This window comes from Leptopilina boulardi, unplaced genomic scaffold (assembly GCF_019393585.1).
Source record: "Leptopilina boulardi isolate dan_hultmark-lab unplaced genomic scaffold, ZJU_Lbou_2.1 LbouV2_353, whole genome shotgun sequence".
Lineage (NCBI taxonomy): Eukaryota > Metazoa > Arthropoda > Insecta > Hymenoptera > Figitidae > Leptopilina > Leptopilina boulardi.
In genome coordinates this window covers 1,086,930-1,109,687 of record NW_026137922.1, presented here as the reverse complement: position 1 = coordinate 1,109,687, position 22,758 = coordinate 1,086,930, and the positions used below count along the sequence as shown (strand labels likewise).

General features: G+C 28.2%; 2 protein-coding genes across 2 annotated transcripts; one reads left to right on the top strand and one right to left on the bottom strand.

The window, feature by feature from the left end:
- Positions 1-17,472: 17,472 nt before the first annotated feature.
- On the top strand, positions 17,473-19,447 carry LOC127286378 (uncharacterized). Its single transcript, XM_051312777.1, has 2 exons — positions 17,473-17,898; positions 18,938-19,447. The coding sequence occupies exons 1-2, from the start codon at positions 17,641-17,643 to the stop codon at positions 19,445-19,447; spliced, it is 768 nt and encodes a 255-aa protein (XP_051168734.1). The 5' UTR covers positions 17,473-17,640.
- Positions 19,448-20,886: 1,439 nt separating this feature from the next.
- Positions 20,887-22,107, bottom strand: LOC127286377 (uncharacterized). Its single transcript, XM_051312776.1, has one exon. It carries the CDS (start codon positions 22,105-22,107, stop codon positions 20,887-20,889), a length of 1,221 nt encoding a protein of 406 aa, XP_051168733.1.
- Between the last annotated feature and the right edge of the window lie 651 nt (positions 22,108-22,758).

Here is a 22,758-nt window from a genome sequence, read left to right as displayed (position 1 = left end):
TATTTTTCTCCTTTTTCAGAAAAATTTCTTTTAACATTGGTCAAAATCCATTTTCTGGAGGGTAAAGAGTAATTTTCGTATTTCTCTGGGAAAAAAATTTTGCAACTTTTTGGAAAATGCATATTGTTATACAATAGTGGTAAAAAAAATATTTTTTGGAAATTTCTCCGAATAATTAAAAACAATTTTCGTTTTTCTATGAAAAAAGTATTTTTGCTCCTACATTCGGAATTATTTCCAAATACTATTGGTAAAAAATCCGTTAAGTTCGGAAATTTTCCCAAGTTAGTAGAATAATTTCCATTTTTGTATGGAAAAAGTATTTTTCTTTTCTTATTCGGAATTATTTCCAACTACTATTGGTAAAAAATCCGTTAAGTTCTGAAATTTTTCCAAGTTCGTAAAGTAATTTCCAATTTTGTATGGAAAAAGTATTTTTCTTTCCTTATTCGGAATTATTTCCAACTACTATTGGTAAAAAAATAATAAATTTTGGAAATTTTTCCAAGTTCGTAGAGTAATTTCCATTTGCGTATGGAAATAATATTTTTCACATATTTCTCGGCAATATTTCCAACAAAATTTGGTAAAAAAACCATTTATTTAGGAAATTATTCGAAGTTTGTGAAATAATTTCCGTTTTCTATGGAAAAAATATTTCTCCTATTTTTTTCGGAAATACTTCCAACAAATTTGGGTAAAAAAACCATTCAATTAGGAGATTTTTCCAAGTTTGTGGAATAATTTTCGTTATTGTATGAAAAATATAGTTTTCCTACATTTTTAGGAAATATTTCCAACTAATTTTGGTAAAAAAACCATTAATTTAGGAGATTTTTCGAATTTTTTGGAATAATTTCCTTTTTTTTATAGAAAAAATATTTTTCCTACTTTTTTCGGAAATATTTCCAACTAAATATTCGGAAAACCTATTTTACTATTCTTTTCGGAAAGTTTTCTTATCAATTCATCGGAAAAAATTCCGATATTTTTTACAGTGTATCTATTACGACGCCCACAATCGAAGAAAAATCTAACGGGCCACGATCAACATCAGGTACCACCAAAGTTACGCAATAACCTATTTTTAGTGGAGGAAATTGTTTTCCGGAGAAGCTAACCATTTTTTCAGCGGCGATTTTTTGTCTATTAAAACAATCTTCTTGATTAGAAATTAAATTTTCACCCCGAACACAAAAAGAACATATTAAATTACTATCGGTATTTAAATCAAGAGTTCCGCAATCAATATGTACACGCAAATTACATTTTGTACAAGCAATAGAATTGTTCATATATAATTGTAAATTGCATGTTCCGCAAAATTGTACTGTATTAAAATTAAATGATACTTCTTTTTGAGCTGATAGTTGAGGTTCACTAATTTCCTCAGAAACAACTTCGTCCTGTCGTTGATTAAATTCTGTAAGAGCTGTTTCCAAATCCTCTTCAGCATGTAGGTTTTCCAGCATGTCTGCGGGTTTGCAAAATTTCATATTTCCTTAAGTAATGGTAGTGAGCAGCATCTTTCTTTTCACCATTTTTCTCATTTATTAAAATAGATTTAATTTTTTCTAGGTGACTACGACTCCACATACACCGATTACTTCCCGTTTTTTCAATTGCTTCTTTACATTTTTCCTCAAACTCATCTCTATTTACGGAAACACTTTCCATTTTAAATAAAAGTAAACCTTCACTCGCGTAAAGCAAAGAGAGACTAAATATAATTTTGAATATATATTCTATAAAATTTTCAAAATGTAGTTTCAACTAAGAATATTTAAAAGCAAAGAAAGTAAACAAAGACTTATAAACAAAAATTTAGAAACGATTTTCAAAACATAATTAACGAAAAACGACGAATTAGTTACAATAAGTTTATAAATTAATGTTAAGTTTTTGTAAAACAAACTTTATAAATAGATAGAAATCAGAAATATCGTTCATATTCGATAATTCTAAATGTATTAAACAAAAAAAGACTAAAAAAATTTAAATTACAAATGTTGCAAAAACGATCTCTAAATGAAATACGATTTTATTTAAAGAAAAACATTCGACTTATTTACGAGTAGCGTTTAATAAAAAAAAAAAGATTTACAAAATAAACATGAAAATCTTTTTACTGTATTTTTACGAAAACATTTTCTTGTAACTTCGAATTTATTTGCACCAGTTAATCTCCGTGTTGGAATTGCAACTATATCCGCGATATATTTATCTCAATGTAAAATTTGAAATTCAGAAGAAACTGGAAGGGTCCATTTATGACCTCCCCACTCTATGTACATCCCTAGACGAAGGTCCTAAAGCCCGTACCCAGGTACTTAAAAGTTAGTCCCTGCTTACCCGTTGTTAAATAAAGTCCACTCTACTTTTCTACGTTAATTTCCTTGTGTACTATTTATTTATCGTTCCAGTCTTTGCGCATAAATATCTCTGATTGAGTTATAATTCTAACAGGTTATGGGCCCAGAGACCAAAGACTCGGTACGGTTAAAGTGTAAATAAAGTGTACGATAAAGAAATAAAGTATTTTTGTGTTTATGCATCAAGTTTAGTTTTCAAAGTGTACCACATTCATTTTCAAAAATAAAGATCGTGAAAAGTAATTAAGAAAATTAAAGAACAATTAAAGAACAGTTAATAACGGTTAATTAAAGTTTAAAGACAATTAAAGTTCAGTGATTAAAGACAGTTACAGTGATAAAAGACAGTTACAGTGACAAAAATGGGAGACAGTACAAGATTCCGTTTTTCGGTTGATAAATTGAATAACAATAATTACCAGACATGGAAATATAAGATGGAATTATTGTTAATTAAAGACAAATTATGGGAAGTGATCACAAAGGATGCTCCAGAACCAGTGACGGATGCATGGACTCAAAAGGACGATTAAGAACGTGCAAATATAGGGCTTTTAGTTGAAGATAACCAACTTATTCATGTGAGAAACGCCAAAAGTGCGCGTGAAGCTTGGAAAAACCTCAAGGAATATCACGAGAAAGACACATTATGCAGCAAAATATTTCTTCTCAAACGCATATGCAGGATAACTTTGCAAGAAGGAGGAAATATGGAAGAGCACGTTACAGAAATGTTGGATCTCGCGAATAAATTGTCCGCTCTCGGAGACGGATTGAGAGACGATTTATTAGCCGCTTTGATACTCAGCAGTTTACCAGATTCGTACGCGAAATTAATTACTGGTTTGGAAAGTCGTCCCGCGAGTGATATTACAAGTAATTTTGTGACCGGAAAATTAATTGATGAGTATAAAAGGCGGAAAGGTGCAGAAGATTTGGACAATTCACAATCTTTGGCAATGAAGGTACATTATCAGGATTTCAAGAAAAATGTTGACTGCTTTTTCTGTAAAAGAAAGGGACACATGAAGAAAGAGTGTCCAAAATATCAAGCATGGAAGGAAAAGCAAGATAAAGTGAATCAAGTGATGGACATTAAGGATAGAGAAGACCCGATTTGTTTCTTATCAGTGGCGAATTTAAACGTCAAAAGGGAAAACAGTGTATTTGAAGCCAGTTTCGGAGTGAAAAATCTGAAGGGGAAGAAAAATTCCTGGATTGTCGACTCGGGAGCAACGAGTCATATGGTCAACAATCTGGATTTCTTCTCGGAATTTGACTCAACACAAAGGGGCTATGTGCGTCTAGCGGACGATGAGGAACTCTGTGAAATACAAGGAAAAGGATCAGGTATAGTCATGTGCATCACAGATGAGGGTAAAGTAATAAAAGTGAAAGTTACAGATGTTTTGTTTGTGCCACAGCTCGGAGCAAATCTCTTGTCAGTGAAAAGTTTAGTTAAAAAGGGTCATAAAATCATTTTTAAAGGCGATCAATGCAATATTGTAAATGCAAAGGACAATAAAGTGTTGGCTACGGCAAAATTATCTCCACATCTGTTCGAACTGAAAGTGGTTACACATTTGGGAATTACGGAAAAGGTTCATAGTGCAATAAACGAAATGTGCGGAAAAGTGAAATACGGAAAATCCAAAGGAGCTCAACTGGGAACCGCTCAACCATCTTCAAGAAAAAGGGAAAATTCAGGTACAGGGAGGGATCTGAATAAAGGTAAAAACTCAACATCTGTAGATATTATGTTTTTACAAGCAAAGTGCGGAGACCTTTCTGAAGACAAAGCAAACATCGAAACCCCAGAAGAGGACGATTTCAGGCAAATCGAAAATGAAGGCAATAATTCGGTCCCCGAAAAAGATATAACAGTTAAAGATACCAATTCACCAGAGCTGTTCGACGCGGAAGAGGAAATTGCGGAGGAACTTGCAGAAGAAGAGGAATACACAGATGCAATTTCGGGATCTCCACTCAGAGTTTCGGGTCGAAACAACAAAGGTGTACCTCCGGACAGGTATACAAGTGTGGTGAAGACGTCATGCAAAGAAAAAGAATGACATTTAAATCTCAAATCTACAGTTTTCTCATTTACAGATATTTTGTGTCAGACTTTTAATTGATTTCAATTAAAGGAAAATAAATGTTAAAGTAAAATTTTTATAGTATTGAGAATTTAAATTTTTGTGTCAAAAATTATCAGTGAAAATTTATCAGTTTAAAATTAAAGTATTAAAGTGTTTTTCTAAAGTGAATTAAAAGACATTTAATAAGGACATTAAGTTAAATTTAAGGATAAATACGGATGTCGCAGTTATATAGTTGAGGGAGGGTGTTGGAATTGCAACTATATCCGCGATATATTTATCTCAATGTAAAATTTGAAATTCAGAAGAAACTGGAAGGGTCCATTTATGACCTCCCCACTCTATGTACATCCCTAGACGAAGGTCCTAAAGCCCGTACCCAGGTACTTAAAAGTTAGTCCCTGCTTACCCGTTGTTAAATAAAGTCCACTCTACTTTTCTACGTTAATTTCCTTGTGTACTATTTATTTATCGTTCCAGTCTTTGCGCATAAATATCTCTGATTGACTTATAATTCTAACACTCCGGAATATTAAGAACGATGTAAATGCCACAATTTTGTCAAATGTTAAAATAATATTTCTTAAGGTATTAGTCGCGCGCCGGCTCTAACCAAAAGTTTGTCTTGAGTCTGACTCAGTCTGTGCTTAGCAAGAGGTATAGTTCTGAGTCAAACTTTTTGAAGGGTACAGGTAACTTCCACTCAGAGCGCCGCGTTATCGCACGTGTAGAACTAAAGTTTTGATCGCGGCAACGTCGCAATCTGAATATTATTAAAAAAAATTCAAATATGCTTCTTTAAAAGCTATTTTTGAATTATTTATGATTAATAATTATGTATATAAATGCTTAAACTTTTTAAAAGTATGAGACTTACTAAGAATAATTAATAATTAAAGATGTGAATATTATTAAAAAAAATTCAAGTATGCTTCTTTGAAAACTAATTTTTAGTTATTTATAATTAATATTTACATCAATAATGTATTATAAATTGGTTTATAAAGTAAAAAATAAATATTTCATCAAAAAATGTTTTTATTTCTTAACTGTTGAAATATAACCAACCAATTTAACGTTTCTCATTCTTATTTTTCTTAAAATATATGATTTAATTTAAAAAATTAAGAATTATTTAATACTAATCTATGTTGTGAAATTTTAAATATATTATTTTTTTATTCTACTCTATGAGATATTCCTACTTTCTAACTGTGTACTTTGCATGATTTTGAATTTTGTATGCATTCGCGCGCTACAGCGTTGCCAAGTTTACTGCTTTCCAGCAGTGGAACTTCATATAATTTAAAATTTTGTTAACTTTCTCCTAATATATTTATAGTTTGGTACGGTCAAAAAATTTCAGTTTTTTTGTATGCATTCGTTTCATGAGAATGTATTATGTGGTAGTTTTATTTTAAAATCTGACGACTGGTTTTCATTAAAATAATTATAAAGCAAATTCCTTACATGCATTAGGTGCTCCGTCCATGTAAAAAGTATCAACTTTGAAATGATATTTTAAAGCTTAGGAACGGTCAAAATCGATGGGATTGGTCTTATTTTGTAGATAATTATGTCAGAAACACTCATGCAAAATTTAAAAAATATCTGACGAAAATGATTTTACGCGACTAATACCTTAAAGTAAATAGAATTTGAAGAAACAAGTTAATATATTTATTTCACAGTTGCATTACAATACAAATGTCATTATACGAAAGTACAATAAATATTAAATTAAATTTATTCATTAAAAGTATTCTTTAAATCTTTATCTTAATACTTAAAATTTTTATTAACACAAAAGATCACTTTCATTATCTATTTTTTATTTGCGTTATCATGTAAAAATGTTTTCTTCTCACCCCGAATTTTACACAAAATTTTCCCGTACTTTATGAAAAACTAATTTTATAAAGTAAAAATTGAGAAAAAATGATTTTTTCTTGACCTCGCATTTTCCCAAATTTTTCCGTACTTTGAAAGACTAATTTTAAAAAGTAAAAAAATGAGAAAAAAATAATCTTTCTTGGCCCCGAATTTTTCCGTACTTTAAAAAACTGATTTTAAAAAGTAAAAAAATGAGAAAAAATGATTTCTTCTTAGCCCTGAGTTTTTCCCGATGTTTGCCGTACTTTGAAGAACTAATTTTGACGAGATTTTTGTGATTTTGTAATGTTAAAGCAAAGTATGGGAAACGCTCATAACCCAAGGTTTCCTTAATTTTGCCCATAGTTTAGAGTGCGGGAAAAATCTGAAAAGTTTGGTAAAACAATTTTCCTATACTTTGCTGGTTTTTTCCCATATTTGATCCTTTTTTCTGAAAATCAAAAATTTTTTTGACTTTTTTTTTAAGTTCGGTCTTTTTTTAAATTTATTTTTATTTTTTTTAAAGTTAAAAATGTGCATTTTTATCTCAAAAAATATTGAGATATCCTTCTTTGTTATTTTCGAGATATTAGTTAACTAATTAACTATTAAGGTTAATAAAAAATGATATATTTTATAAACGAATAAAGGTATTGTAATTCTGACGTTACTAAATGAAAGTTGACATAATTCCGCATCCAACGAGCCCTATATGAAGAACTTTGGGTTAGTGGATTGTTAATAAAGAATTGACTAACATGGCAATTGTTTATAAAAAATCCTCTTATCCAAAATAGTCCATATAGAGCTCGTTAAATGCGGAATTATGTCAGCTTTCAATTGGTACCTTCAGGATTTCAATAACTTTATTTATTTCTGAAATATTTCATTTTTTATTAACATTAATTAATTAATTATTATCTCAAAAATAACAAAAAAGGATATCTCAATATTTTTTGTGGTAAAAATATACATTTTTAGTTTTCGAAAAAAAAAATAAAAAGGACCGAACTTAAAAAAAAATTTGAAAAAACGTTTAATTTTCAAAAAAAGGGTCGAAATTTTAAATTTTTTGAAATTTTTTTGCACCATTTGAAAGAGCAGGAAAAAACCTTTCGAAAACATACAGGACAAATTTTTCTTCTTCTTCCTGTTTAAAAGTTACAAGTCTTCAAATATTCACTGTTTATTTTCAAAAAATTTAACCCCCTCCCTCTTCGACAGTTTTTGAAAAACCTAACAATACTTCGTGGTTAAATTACTTACCTCTAGGGCTAAACTATGTACAAGTTACAGCCCGATCCGATCAACTTTTTTTTCACTTAGTTCGCTACAGGAATTTTACCCCATAAATATTTACCCCGTACAATAAAATAAGTTAATATTGAAATGAGAGAAATTAATACATTACTTACAATAACAGCACTGGTATATTTCGGGATAAAAAAGTGACGTTTGATATTATGCTGGTGAAGTCTTCGACACAATTTTCACAATTATATGATATTAACACCAGGGTGCGCTAATTCGATTGTGTGTGATAATTTAAAAACTTTTAATGTTATTTTTTCGTTTGAAGTAACAAATAATAATTATGATCACAGTTTGTATAATATAACAGCACACAAAGAAATTTATGTATCTTTTTACTCTGTATTACGTCATTTTTTAAGGTTTCTCATTCTTAAATGATTTAATTTTGCAATAAATAATTTAAATCGTTAATTCTTTTTTGCATAAGTTAGATGCGGCTTGTTTTTAAGAATCAAATGATACCAGTAACTCCATTTCGACAAAAATGTCGCTTATGTATTTTTTTTACTTTGGACGGCAGTATAGTGTCAGGAATTTTTTGAAAATACATAAAAAAATTATCTCCCCCCCCCTTTTAGTTACATCGTTTTTTTTGAAAGTTTTGTAAAAAAAAAAGAAATTCAATGGAGTTTATTACAACGCGACAGAGTAAAAAATGGCCGAGTAATTGTAATTGTTTATAACTACTAAAAAAAGTACCCTTTTTTCTTTATCAATAATTATGCAATTAAATGAAATTAAGTTGAAATACAGCATGTTTTTAATTAACAAATGGAATAATTTATAAACTATTCATCCGATTGGGTTCGAAGTTTTTTCATTTTGTTCAGTATCGCGAGGGGCACATTTTCAGAAAGTTTCACTCCAATCGGATTATTATTAACAAAGTTATTAAACAATTAAAAAAATTCCATTTTTAATGGTGTAAATTAAATAACTATTAAACAATTAATCCGATTTGTAGGTATTTTTTATACCTTTCTTTTTTAATAACAACTTTTTCCTCTAAAATATAGAGGAAAGCAACGAGCATCAAAAACCACCTTTCGCCAACCTTGAGGTTTATTTATAACCTTTTTCTCAACCAGAAATAGAGAGCAAAATATGGGGCCTTCATACTATCCCCCCAAACTACCGAAATCCGTTTAGAACAGCCTGTTTACATTTAGATCTAGCGAATAAACAATGAAAAGCGTAAGAGTGAACCTAACCTCTGTTAACGTGCGTGTAACAACGGTTCCACATGTATGCGAAGTCGCAGAGTCATTGCGAGCCCCATATCCCCGCTGTGCCATCTACTCATTGCACTCCCCTCGGTGACGTCAGAGGGAGATTGCATTGAGTAGATGGCGCAGTGGGAAAACGGGGCACGCAACAACTCTGTGACTTCACATACATGTGGAACCGCTGTAAACCGGCAACGTGCAGACCTCGTGGCATTAATGTCGTGATGGTGTAAAATGGACAACATATTCGGATTCTGTATAATAAATATGGTTAGCACTCCAGGCCTGAAAATTTTGAGGACGCTGATTACGAATCTGCATTCATATTTTGAAAATTTAAAATGTCAATTGCAATATGGCGGAAAATTAAAAATTTATTGAATCGCTTATTATCAACAAAAAACCATTATTGTCTAAATATACAATCAAAACTTTGTGTATTCCGATTATATAAAAGTTCGATCAAATGCAAATTCAACGTTTTAACATTTCTATATTATGAAAAATCGATTAACCCAATGGGAAAAATACCATTAGCGTATTAATGGCCCAATAATGGGAGCCAGGGATGCCAATATAATTTCAATAATGGACTATTATTGGTAAAGTCACGGGATGTCCACGCCGATGCCAATAATTGGCAACAATCATTGGCAAATTATTGGCAATCAATAATTGTCCAATATTAAAAATTTTAATAATAATTTATAAAATCAGTTATTTAAGAAAATATTTTTTTTTATTTTTATTATTTTTTAATAGTTATTAGTATTTTGTTTTTAATAATTAAATGAAAATAAAAAAATGGTCATCACAGTATTAGTGAAACCATTTCTTTCAAAAAAAAGTTTGTCTCACATCATAATAAATAGGAGAGACATCGGTCAGAAAAAAATTTCGACGAGAAAAAAAATTTTAGGTCACTGCTTATATACCAATTAAGTGGCACCTCAACTTCGAGAAACAGTGATGTTCGCCCTCCCTTTGCGGCGTTGAGCAAACTAAATTCCAAAGCTGAGCCATCAGCGCAGCGCGGGAACATTTGAATAATTTGATTTTATTAGATATTTTATTTTAAATATGACAAATAATTAATTTAATAAATACTTATTAATAACATAATGTTACATTTAATAATTAGTTAATCAATTTTTTCAACGAAAATTTGACAAAAAAATAATTTGTGGCCAAAAAAAATAATCACGATGGGAAAATAATTTTTTGTCAAATTTTCTCTATAATAAATTAATTAACTAAATATGAGAAAATAATTTTTTTCAAATTATCTATGTAAAAAATTATTTGTGTATTAAAAAAAATCACGATGAGAAATAATTTTTTTGTCAAATATTCTCTGTAAAAAAATTAATAAAATAAATGAGTCAGTATCAAAACTACACAAGAATTTTCATAAAAAAGTTATATTGCCCTAGTAGAAATTTGTCGTGGATGCACTAGATTGACTCAAGTTACTTGACAGTTTTTCTCGCGGACGCTGATTCTAGCTGAACTGATAAATAACTGTGAAGTTACTGATCAGTGCTTTTTGAAAGAAATTCAAGTTGAACTTGATAATTCCACGACTCAAAGCTATCCAGTTTTTTTAATGGCACTGTCCAGTGCTGCTCGAAATTAAATTCATATCCTTGTCATGGCGGTGGCGCTTCAATAAGTCTAGTAACTGGACAGCTATGCTAGGATTTTGTGTATTGACATTTCGCTTGCTTGATTTAAAAAAATTACAACTTGTTTATAAAAATTAATAATAATAATATTAATATTCCTTTCTCAAAAAAAGACAGTGCATACAAAACACATGAAAATGTATCGAAATATCTCGGTGGTCGAAAAAATTGAATTTAAGAAAAAATGAACTTTGCTTTCCAGAGCATCTAAATCAATATTCATTTTATGAAAATCACTGTAAATTATTGTTCCACATATATATTTTTTGCATAACTTATCTTATTGCAATAAATATACACTTGCAAAATATTATTTGTTGTAAATTGATTGGCCCAAGACAAAATAGCGCGCGCTTTTTTAAAATAATAAAATTTATTAAATTATAATAAAATAATTGCAATAAATTAAATTATTATGAAAATAATATTACCTTGAATAAAAAGTGTTTTTAGTTTTTAAAAAAAAATGATTAAACAATTATTATTATTTTCAGACAAATTTTACAAATATAGTAGAATATTATTTTTCTGTTTGAGTATATTATAATAATATAATAATAATAATAATAATAATAATAATAATAATAATAATAATAATAATAATAATAATAATAATAATAATAATAATAATATTATATTATATCAATAATTATTAATTTATTAAAATAATTTTATTTATAAAATTTTACATATAATTTTTGAGGATAATAAATAAAAAAAATTAGTAATTAGTTTTTTATAATTGTCTAATGTTTAAATTAAATTATAAGTAAATCATTTAAAATCAAATAAACATCTAAAATGTTTATTTGCCTAGAAAATAATAAAAATAATATGCACAAATTCATAATATTATTAGGTACAGTGAAATACGTCAAGCATTTATTCTAATATCACTGATCAGAACGGCCGAGTTGCGTAAAGCGTGCGTTTCTTTCGTTCCCGCCCAGCGGACCCGTGTTCGCTCCCCGGTAGCCCCAAGATTTTTTCGTTGAAACTGCGAGAAGTGTTTTAAGGTTTATGTTATGACATTCATATTAATATAAAAATTATAATTGTTTCAGTGTTGTTAACAGTTCAGGTCAAGATGTTGCTTCAATCGTTTTACTTATGTAAATTTTTTTTTTAAATCCAGTTTAATTGTGAATGAAAAATTACATTTTTATAACGAATTACTATATTTAGTGCAATATATTTTCTTATAATAATTTTTGTTGATAATTGGAATATTTTTTTTAATTACATAAAATAAACGTGTTTACTACATTAAATCTTATTATTAAATGAATTTCGAAATATTTAAAAGAATTAATTTGACTAGTTTTTCAAAAGTCCTATTGATAAATAATTATCAAGTTGGGCTGGATAATAACTTGATGAAAAAAGCGTGACATGACATTCGAGTTTTTAGCTAGCTGGTCAGTCAAGTAACTAGACAGACTCCAGCGCGACTAGGCAGTTCCTTTAAAATAGCTAGGACAAATTTCTACTAGGGTGTACAAAACATAAAAATTGTTATTTTTTACATTATATTTTTTTAATGTTGTTTTTATTTTTTGTAAATTTTAACTTTTTTGTAAATGAAAAATTTTTTTTAATTTGTTATTTTATACATTGAATTTTTTTTTGTTTTTTCTTAACGATATTTTTTACATAATTTTTTTAGTTATTTTTTACATAATTTTTTTTGTTATTTTTTACATAATTTTTTTTGTTATTTTTAGGGTTCCGTACCCGAAAGGGGAACCCTATTAATGAGACTAGTGAAGCAAGTCATGTACCCCCCCCCCTAGCGGCCACACGAAAGTAGATAGGCTGTGGGCGTTCTGGATAGTAGGAATCTGTTACCGGCATTACCGGCATTTTTGTCGAATATTATGATTGCGCAATATTGCGTAATAGAAAAAAATGCTTGGTATTTCCTGTTTGTGTTTTAACTTATTAAAATTATTTTGAAAATATTGCTATTAGTTTTGTTATAAACAATATGATGACAAGTTTATAACTTCCTGCAATCGATATCTGTTAATTGCATTTCAGAGTACTGTATGTCTTTGCTTTTTAGGGTATCAAATTTCCTTTTCAGCTTAGCGCGATTCGAAATTCTTCCTAAGCAATCAGTTTTATGGTTTTCTATCGTTGACAGATTTAATATATTTAGAGAACAGCGGCCCGAAAAGTGAAGGCGGAGTTCTTGCTATCGCTTACATCTAAACTCCTTAGCTCTAATGAGCAAGTATGCTATGTTAGTCTAAACTAAACATATTAAAAATTTGTTTTGATTTTTTTTGATTTGAGAAAGAAAACGCATGGCCTTTCTCTTAATTTAATGAAAATATTATTTTGGACTAATATGTTTTAATTAGAATATTGGTCATCGTATGATTACATTTTTAGATCGTGAGAAAAGAAGAATGTTTATTTAATGTATTTCCTGGAATTATTTTTTAATAATTTTATTTTTTAATTTATATAACCTTGAAATGTGGTATAAAAGCAAGCATACATTTGTTAATAATTATTAGTCTTCAATAAACAAATAGCTTGATAGGTTGTGCGTGTTTGTTAAATAAAGAATTCATTTTTTTAATTAAAAAAGACAGAAAATATGGATTCTATAGATATTCCAAAACTCATTGAAATTATGGAGAGTGCATATATTATAGTGAAAAATATTAAGAGTAAAAAACGGTTATTATTGGAATCGGAAAAGTGGATAAAATTGGTAGTGCAAAATATAAATCTTTTGAATAAAATTTTGAAATCAAAAAAAGAATTGATTAATGTGAGTAAAGGAAAAAGAATTATAACAACTGTTGGAATTTTAAAAACTATTTGCGAAAAATTCAGAGAAATTCAAAAAACTGGTGGAGGTAATTTGGAAAAAAAAGAAAGAAGAATAAAATGGGAAAATTTAGAGTCAGCTTTTGAAAAAAGAGTTAGAACAGGAGTAGTTATTAATTTAAAACATAAAGATTTGTTCAACTTTTTAGAGGAGTCAAAATCTGTAATAAAATCCCATTTAAAAAATGCTTTAAAAGAAAATAGTAGCTTAAAAGTGAATTTTGTGTTAATAGGAAATTTTACGACTATCGAAAACGGTGAAAATATACAAGAAAAAAAATCGTTTAATACAAAAAATGAAATTCTTTTTCCCTTCTCAGACTTAGATACAATTCTTAATGAAATAAATGAATATATTCTTAAAGAAGTTGAGGAATTTAATGAAAAAAAGTCAGGTTGGTCATTGAAGGAGATTTTAAATTTGATGGTTAATATAAATAGACATGCGCCAATTCAGGTTGGTTGTTCTGTAAATACAGAATTACCAAAATTTATAATTGATAAAAAGGCTGTTGTAAATGTAAAATGTACTAACGATTACTGTTTTCTTTGGTCAGTAATGGCAGCTTTGTTTCCAGTTAAAAATAATGCAAGTCTTATAAGTTCTTATCCTCATTTTAGGAATGTTTTAAAATATGAGGGAATAAATTTTCCTATTAGTTTAAAAGATGTTTCTAAATTTGAAAAAATGAATAGTTTAAAAATAAATATTTATGGTTTTGAAAAAGTTGGTAAAAATAAAGAAGACATTGTCCCTTTTTATTTAAGCGATAATTTTTCTAAAAAAGATACTATTCATTTACTAATTATAAAAAAAGTGGACACTTTTTCTGTAATAAATAATCACACTAATAATAATTTTAATTATCACTTCGCGTGGATTCGTAATCTGTCACGATTGGTAAAATCACAATTCTCAAAACATCACGGTCGAACTTATTTATGTGACAGATGTTTATGTCATTTTAATTATGAAAATTCATTTCTGAAACATAAAACTGATTGTATGAATTTAAACGAGTGTAAAGTTATTTTACCGACAGAAGAGGAGAATATTTTAAAGTTTAAAAATTTTAGATTTAAAGAAAAGGTGCCATTTGTACTATATGCGGATACTGAAAGTCTTTTAGAAGCTTTTAATGATAACGAAATAATATCTGGTGTATATAGGAAACACATTCCGACAAGCGTTGCATTTTACTTAAAATGTAATTTTGATGATTCACTTTCGGTGTTTGAATCTTATAGAGGGCGGGATTGCATTTCTTGGTTCATGAAAAAATTAATAAGTATTGCTGATTTAGTTGAAACATATTTGAAAAAAATAGTGCCAATAGAAACTCTAACTTTTCAGCAAGAATTGGAATTTAAAACCGCAAAAATTTGTCACATTTGTGAAAATTCGTTCGAAAATGATGATATTAAACATCGAGATCATTGTCATTTCACTGGAAAATATAGGGGTGCAGCTCATCAGGGTTGTAATATTAATTATAAAAATTCGCATTCGGTTCCCGTAGTTTTTCACAATTTGTCGGGATACGATGCACATTTTTTTATAAAAGAATTGTGTACTAGTTTTGAAGGAAATGTAAAACTTTTACCGATAAATAAAGAAAAATATATCTCTTTTACCAAATATGTCGAGGGTAAAAATGTATGTTTTAAATTTTTAGACTCGTTTAGGTTCATGCCTAGTAGTTTGGATAAATTAGCAAGTTTTTTAAATAATAACGAAAAAAAAATTACTGCAAAATATTGCAATAATATCGATGAGTTTAATTTATTGGTCAGAAAAGGAGTTTTCCCGTATGAATATATAGATAGTTGGCAAAAATTAGAGGAAAATAAGTTACCGTCAATAGAAGCTTTTTTTTCAAAATTGAATAATTCAAATATATCGAATGAAGAATATGCGCATGCTTGTCAAGTATGGAATACATTTAATTTGAATAACTTGGGGGAATATTCAGATTTATATTTAAAAACAGACGTTTTACTTTTAGCTGATGTTTTTGAGAATTTTCGAAAAACATGCTTATCTGCATATAATTTAGACCCCTTACACTATTTTACAGCACCAGGACTTGCATTCGATGCTATGTTAAAATTCACAAAAATAGAATTAGAGTTATTAAGAGATATTGAAATGTTACTTTTCATAGAAAAGGGTATTCGCGGAGGAATTTCTCAATGCTCAAATAGGTATGCGAAAGCAAACAATCGATTTATGGGGCCAGAATTTAATTCAGAAATTGAAGAATCTTATATAATGTATTTTGATATAAATAATTTATATGGCGCAGCGATGAGTAATTTTTTACCCTATTCTAATTTTCAATGGGAAATTAATTTATCAGAGTTTGATGTGAATAAAATTGAAGATGATTCTATGTATGGATATATTTTGGAAGTAGATTTGGAATATCCAGAAGAATTTCATGATATGCATAAAGATTTGCCTTTATGCCCCGAACATTTTATACCCCCTGCTGCAGGGAGCAAATTACCTAAATTAATACCACATTTGTTTTCCAGAACAAAATATGTAATTCATTATAAAAATTTAAAATATTATTTGCAACTTGGAATGAAATTAACGAAAATTCATAGAATTTTAAAATTCAATCAATCTCAATGGTTAAAAAAATATATTGATTTGAATACAGAATTTCGAAAAAAGTCAACAAATATATTTGAAAAAAATTTTTACAAATTAATGAACAATTCTGTTTTTGGGAAGACAATGGAGAACATAAGAAAGCATAAGGATATTAGAATTATTACACATTGGGAAGGTAGATACGGGGCTAAAGCTCTTATTAGTAAACCAAATTTCAATAGTTGTTATATTTTTGATGAAAATTTGGTTATAATAGAGATGAATAAAGTTCAGATTAAATTTAATAAACCGATATATGTTGGATTTAGCATTCTTGATATATCAAAACTCTTTCTTTACGATTTTCATTATAATTATGTTAAAAAAACTTTCAGTGATCAATCTAAATTACTTTATACCGATACTGATAGTTTAATTTATCATATAAAAGTTCCAAACATATATGATTATATTAAACGCGATTCACATTTTTTCGATACTTCCGATTATCCTGAAAATAATTGTTATGGTATAGAATTAAAAAATAGAAAAGTTCTAGGTTTAATGAAAGATGAATGCAATGGCAAGATTGTCACAGAGTTTATTGGATTAAGATCGAAATTGTATTCATATAAAATATTAAACGAAATTCGCGAGAAGAAAAAAGCCAAAGGTGTTAGATCTTCAACATTAAAGGAAATTACATTTGAGGACTATAAAAAAACACTTTTTTCATACGAAAACTTAGTAGAAAATCAATATTTAATTCGAAGTGTAAAACATCAAGTTTACACTGTACAACAAAGAAAAGAGGCTCTAAGTTGGTATGACGATAAAAGAGTTCTTTTACCAAAAAGTACAGACACCCTTCCTTGGGGGTACAAAAATAAGTTATATAAATAAGGCAAAAAAATTAAGAGAACAAAAACATGGATATGTTTTAATATTTGTCCTCTCTTTTCTCTATTCATTTTGAGTTCTCTTTCTCTCTCAATCTTATTAAAAATTATGTTTTGTCTCACTCCATCCTTCAAGTGTGTGCGTTATCGTAATATTTCTTCTCCGTTCAATCTATGGCATTTGTCTCTGTCACTCAATTGTAAACTATGGGACAGCATATAAAAAGAGGCCAGTGCCATAGGAGCTTTAATAAAAAAGTAACCACCAAAAATAGAAGAACCTTCTAAGTGACTTGTGGAGTGCACAGTGCAGTGATTTTTTTCTTTTTAGTGAAAAAAGTGAGTGTAGCTAAAAAAAATTTTTTACATTTAAAGCTTTTTTTTATTAAAATTATAATTAATTTATTAGTTAAAATTAAACAAATTTTTTTATTGAAATTCAAAAAAATTTTAATTAAATTTAATTTTTTTTAAATTTGCCTTCAATTTTAGTAATATTTAATAAAATTTAAAAAAAAATTTTAAAAAAAATTTATAGTGTTTTTTACTTGTTTTTGAAAAAAAATTCAATTTTTATTAAAATTTTGTTACTTTTAAGATTTTTTTAATTAACTTCAATTTTCGAAAAAAATTTATACATATATTGAAATTTTTTAAATTTTACTTTGTTTATTGATAATTTTTTAAATAAATTTTGTTTTTCTTTAAAGAATTTTTAAAAGAAACGATGGAGAAAATGGATCATTACACAACCCTAGAAGTGATGATTCAGGGTCCAAAAAGATGGCTTTTGGAAAGCAATGCGGAACAATTCAGAGAATTGTGCATCACAGGGTTGGCGTTAAGAGCAAGAGACATTTTTAATGGGGAGAGAGATTCTCATTCTCCAGTTTTTTTAAATTTCAATGGAGTACGGGCTAAAGTTCACGGTATGGTGAATGGATACTGGATACGACGCATTGACTTGGACTTTAATGAAATTTTGGTAAGTTATAATTTAAATACTTTTAAAATAATAATAATTTAAATTTTTTAAATTTCTTTTTATTAATTATTTAATTAGAATGCAAATATTGAACAAAAAAATTAATGTTATTATAATAATTTATTATACATATTTATACATGTTAAAAAGATTCATACGAAAGTGTTCCTTGGAATTCCAATCGGAATTCCATTACAATTTCAATCGGAATTCCAATCAGAATTCCATTAAAATTTTTAATCGAAATTTCATTTCTATTTATAATAGGAATTTCCAATAAGAATTTTTAATCGGAATTCCATAGGAATTTTTAATAAGAATTCTTTGGAATTCCACTGAAATTTTCAATCGAAATTCCATAGGAATTTCCAATAAGAATTCTTTGGAATTCCATTGTAAGTTTCAATCGGAATTCCATAAAAATTTCCAAAAAGAATACAATTGCAATTTTCAACCGGAATTCCATAGGAATTTCCAAAAAAGAATTCCTTGGAATTTCAATCAGAATTCCAGTCAGAATTTCATTTTGGAATTCCAGCCAGAATTTCAATTGGAATTCCAGTCGGAATTTTAATCGGAATTCCATAGGAATTTTTAATAAGAATTCTTTGGAATTCCACTGAAATTTTAAATCGGAATTCCATAGAAATTTCCAATAAGAATTCTTTGGAATTCCATTGTAAGTTTCAATCGGAATTCCATAAAAATTTCCAAAAAGAATTCCTTGGAATTTCAATCAGAATTCCAGTCAGAATTTCATTTTGAATTCCAGTCGGAATTTCAATCGGAATTCTAGTCGGAATTTCAATCGGAATTCTAGTCAGAATTGCAATTGGAATTCCAGTCGGAATTTCAATCGGAATTCCATTAGAATGTCGAATAAGAATTCCGGTGGCAATTTCCAGGAGCACTTTCTACGTGGGTATATATTTTATTATAAAAGTTAATTTAAATTATTTTTTAATTGTATGTCATAATTTTTTATGATTATTATTTAATTATACAATTAATAATAATAATATATATTTCTTTTTTGCAGAATGAGGACAACTACACGGGCTTCCGTTTATTTTTCCAAATACCTAATGAATGGGTGAACAATTGCTTTGATCTTCAGAAATTGACTGATTTTCTGACATTGGCGGCAGGAGTAAGGCGATACGGACTTTTCAGTCCAAGTTCATCAATGGAGGACGATGAGTATTTCTTGGAACACTTGAATGTCGTTGTAGAAGTATTGGAAATTCAGGATTTCGTGTTCCTGTTAAAAAAACGTCCTGATATTGACAATTTATCGGGAGATGAATTTGATTTTGACATCATAGAAGGTCCGGTTTCAAATCCAGCAGAAACCGAAGAATTTACAATGAGTCAAATGGACATTGATTTCCATCCAACTCAAGGTGTCAAAATTGAAGAAATTGTGGTTATAGATGAGGAAAATGAGGAGGAGGAGAGGCAAAGGGAGGTAAACGAAGCCACTAGTCTCCTGGAAGTAATAATTAAACAGGAACCACAGGAACCAGACGATGAGGAGACTCATTATTAAGAAAAAATTAAGAATTTTTTATTATTTGTAATTTTAAAAATATTTTAGAAAATTTATTTTTATATTTCAAAATTTTAACTTTTTTATCAATTTTTATAAATTTTTTTAGTAATAAAAAATTTAATTAGTATGTAATTTTAAAAAAAATAAAGAATTCGTATATTTAAAAAAAAATAGTAAATGAAAAAATAAAACCTCATTTTATAAAAAAATGTCTATTAAAATTTTGTTCACCTACATCCTATATCCTTTATTTTTAAAACATGTAAATATTAAAAAAAAATTTATAATAAACAAAATTTTAATGTTATTTAAAAAAAAATAATTTTTAATACTAATTTTTTTTTTGCATTATTAATAAAGATTAATTTTTATGTTAAAACTATAAATAAAAAAATAAAGCAGGGTAGATGCAGTAAATAAAACACTGAAATTAGAATATATGTATAATTTATTTAAAAAATATTGTTATACAGTAATTTATTTTTACATAACCAATTTTTTAAATTCATTACATTTTGAAGAGCGCAAGTAAAAGTTTTTTTATTAATCGAATGATGTGAACAGGTAACTACAAAAGCTTGATCTCTTAATTTTTTTATTGAAACACAGTTCAAATTATCCATATCGATAATAATAGTAACATTTTCATCAATAAATTCTTGTAACCATTTTTTTTTCTCGTGACCTTTTACATAAATTTTGCTCGCTTCTTTAAGCGTATTTTTTAATATTTCGTTTATATAAATATACGAAACATCACCGGCATTCCAAGAAATACCATGGAAATTTTTTTCTAACCACCGATTAACACTCTTGTATTTCTTCGAAATACAATTCCACGGACACGGAGGTTGAAAAATCATATGCACTGGATTGGAATCATTATTATTTATAGAAACTATAGCCAATTCTTTTACAACAAATTCATTAATTGGCAATTTGAATCCTTGAACATCTAGTATGTACTCCATTTCGGAATCTACAAAATTATTATTCTAAAAGAGGAATAAATGTAGAACGTAAAAGCTATGCATAAGAGTATTTTCTTTCACACAGCCGAGGCACTAGCTTTGAAGGGGGAAGGGGGGGACCTTCCACTCTCACACGTGTCAATGAATTAGGCGAGTTTTTCTTTATGAGCCTCTTATAACTGACCTAGGACAAATTCTTGACAAGGTCGAGTGGGCTGCAGTGACTGTCTCTCTCAAATACAATTTTATTCATATGCAATTTAATTATAACTAGTAATAATATATATTTATGAATTATTAATAATAATTATATATATATAATAATAATAAATTATTACTAGGAATAATTTTTTAATAATTATAAATTATTACTAGTACTTATTATAAATAATTATAATTTAATACTAATAATAATTAATAATTATTGGTAAAAAATTGAATTATTATAAATAATTTTTTTTTAATTTACACAATTTTTCTCACAATTCCGCTAATTGGTTTATATTCAATAATTCTATCATGTAAAATTAAACAATAGGCGGAAGTATTTGCACGGAAATTTTCTTTTGATTCAAATTCTAAGCGGATATCAACAGGTCCACTTTTCAGTGATTCATTTTGTTTTGAGCAATCTATTACAACTAAAGGAGCGTATTCTAAAAATTCTTTTTTTGTTAAGATTGGTTGTGATTCTTTACCATAATATGTAGCTTGAAAATTAGTGAACATTTCATACAAAGTAGAATATTGGTTTTTGTCAATGTCGAGATTCATATTACCATATGGATAACATTGAGAATTTAAAAATAACTTAACATCAGAGATATTAGAATGATCAAAGTAACTTGAATTTAGTGTTGTATTATTTTTTCTACTTCTTTGAAACCCCAACACAACAAATCTAGGTTTTTCCAGTTGTGTTGAAGTTTTTACACTCCAAATATGCTTAGGAGTTACAGGTAATAGAGGATACTCATACAATTCCCAAGTTCGAAAACTGATAGGAATAGATGGATCCTTTTCAATATACTTTAACAGTTTAAATTTTCGAGCATCTGATAATTTTATGTACGGTAACAACCATTCAACTTTTTCAATTACTATTTTGAACTCTTCAAGAGGTGCTGTTTGTATAACTGCATTTAAATCAGTTCTTGATCTGGTTAGAATAAGCTCATGTTTAGCATTAATAATAACTTTATGATAATCTTCAGCAAAGCCAAAAATCATATTTAGCGGTATACAAACATCAAAATAACCATTATTATTGGTTAATCTTGGAGTATCACCAAATTCTAACAAACCAACATTCTCAAGAAATTTATTTTGACTTGCATCAAAAGAAACATAGTTTTTCATTAAACTTGTAAGACCGACATTTTTATTTTTATCTATTTCTACACCATTCAGTTCATATTTCGCCTCATCAAATAAATGACAAATGCCATTAGAAACTAATTTTGTGCGCTCTACTGCGTTTCCATCATTTTTTATTAGTTTTCCGCTCACATGAATCGAACTTTTGCTTGGAAGAAGACAATGATCTTGATTTTGAACAGTTATACGTATTTCATCACTATTATTATACGTTGATGATGTATATGGCTGCTGCGCATGCACTTCGTAATGAGCAATTGATTCATCAAAAATGATTGGTGAATCAATATTTAAAATTTCCCCTTCCATGGCAAATAATACGTCGGTACACAAATATACAAATACAATTGCAAAAGATCTTAAATCGTTTTATCCTTTTTTCTTTACGACTTTGAGACCGAGACTTTTGAGTAATTGTAGGCTTTGAGGTGTTAGCCTCTTCAGGATTCGTCGCTGACTGATTTGATTTTGGCATGGTGTATTATTTTTATAACCAAAACCAATTATTTTCTTTTTATTATCAAAAACGATGCCCATTATTGTAAAGATTTGATATGAAGTCTAATCGTAATGGTTTCTCCTCGAAAATTTATCAAATGTCCGTCTTGATCAACAATTCTTAGCTGAATAAGATCTATTGTCTTGACAGCGACTGGCAGGTAAATGACGTGATTTGGCACTTCTACTATTTTATATCCTGGTGGCACAACAGGAAAAAATTCATGGATTGTATGCACTTTTTTCCCATTGATATAAGACCCAGTAGTTATATTACACTCTACTCTTAGGGAATTAATTTTAATAATGGATACCGGTTGATCAGATTCATGGTATTCTTTAGCTTTTAATTTTCGTGCAGAAAATCCAAGCAAACTGCCTATGGAATCTTTAGGTTGAAAATTAATTTCTTTATCGCAATAAATTGTACATTTTAAAGTATTGTTATTAGGTTTAATACTG

Coding starts and splice junctions, on each gene's coding strand:
- LOC127286377 (XM_051312776.1), bottom strand. CDS start 22,107: ATGGAAGGGGAAATTTTAAATATTGATTCACCAATCATTTTTGATGAA.
- LOC127286378 (XM_051312777.1), top strand. CDS start 17,641: ATGGAGAAAATGGATCATTACACAACCCTAGAAGTGATGATTCAGGGT. Junction 17,899..18,937: donor TGGACTTTAATGAAATTTTG/GTAAGTTATAAT, acceptor TCTTTTTTGCAG/AATGAGGACAACTACACGGG.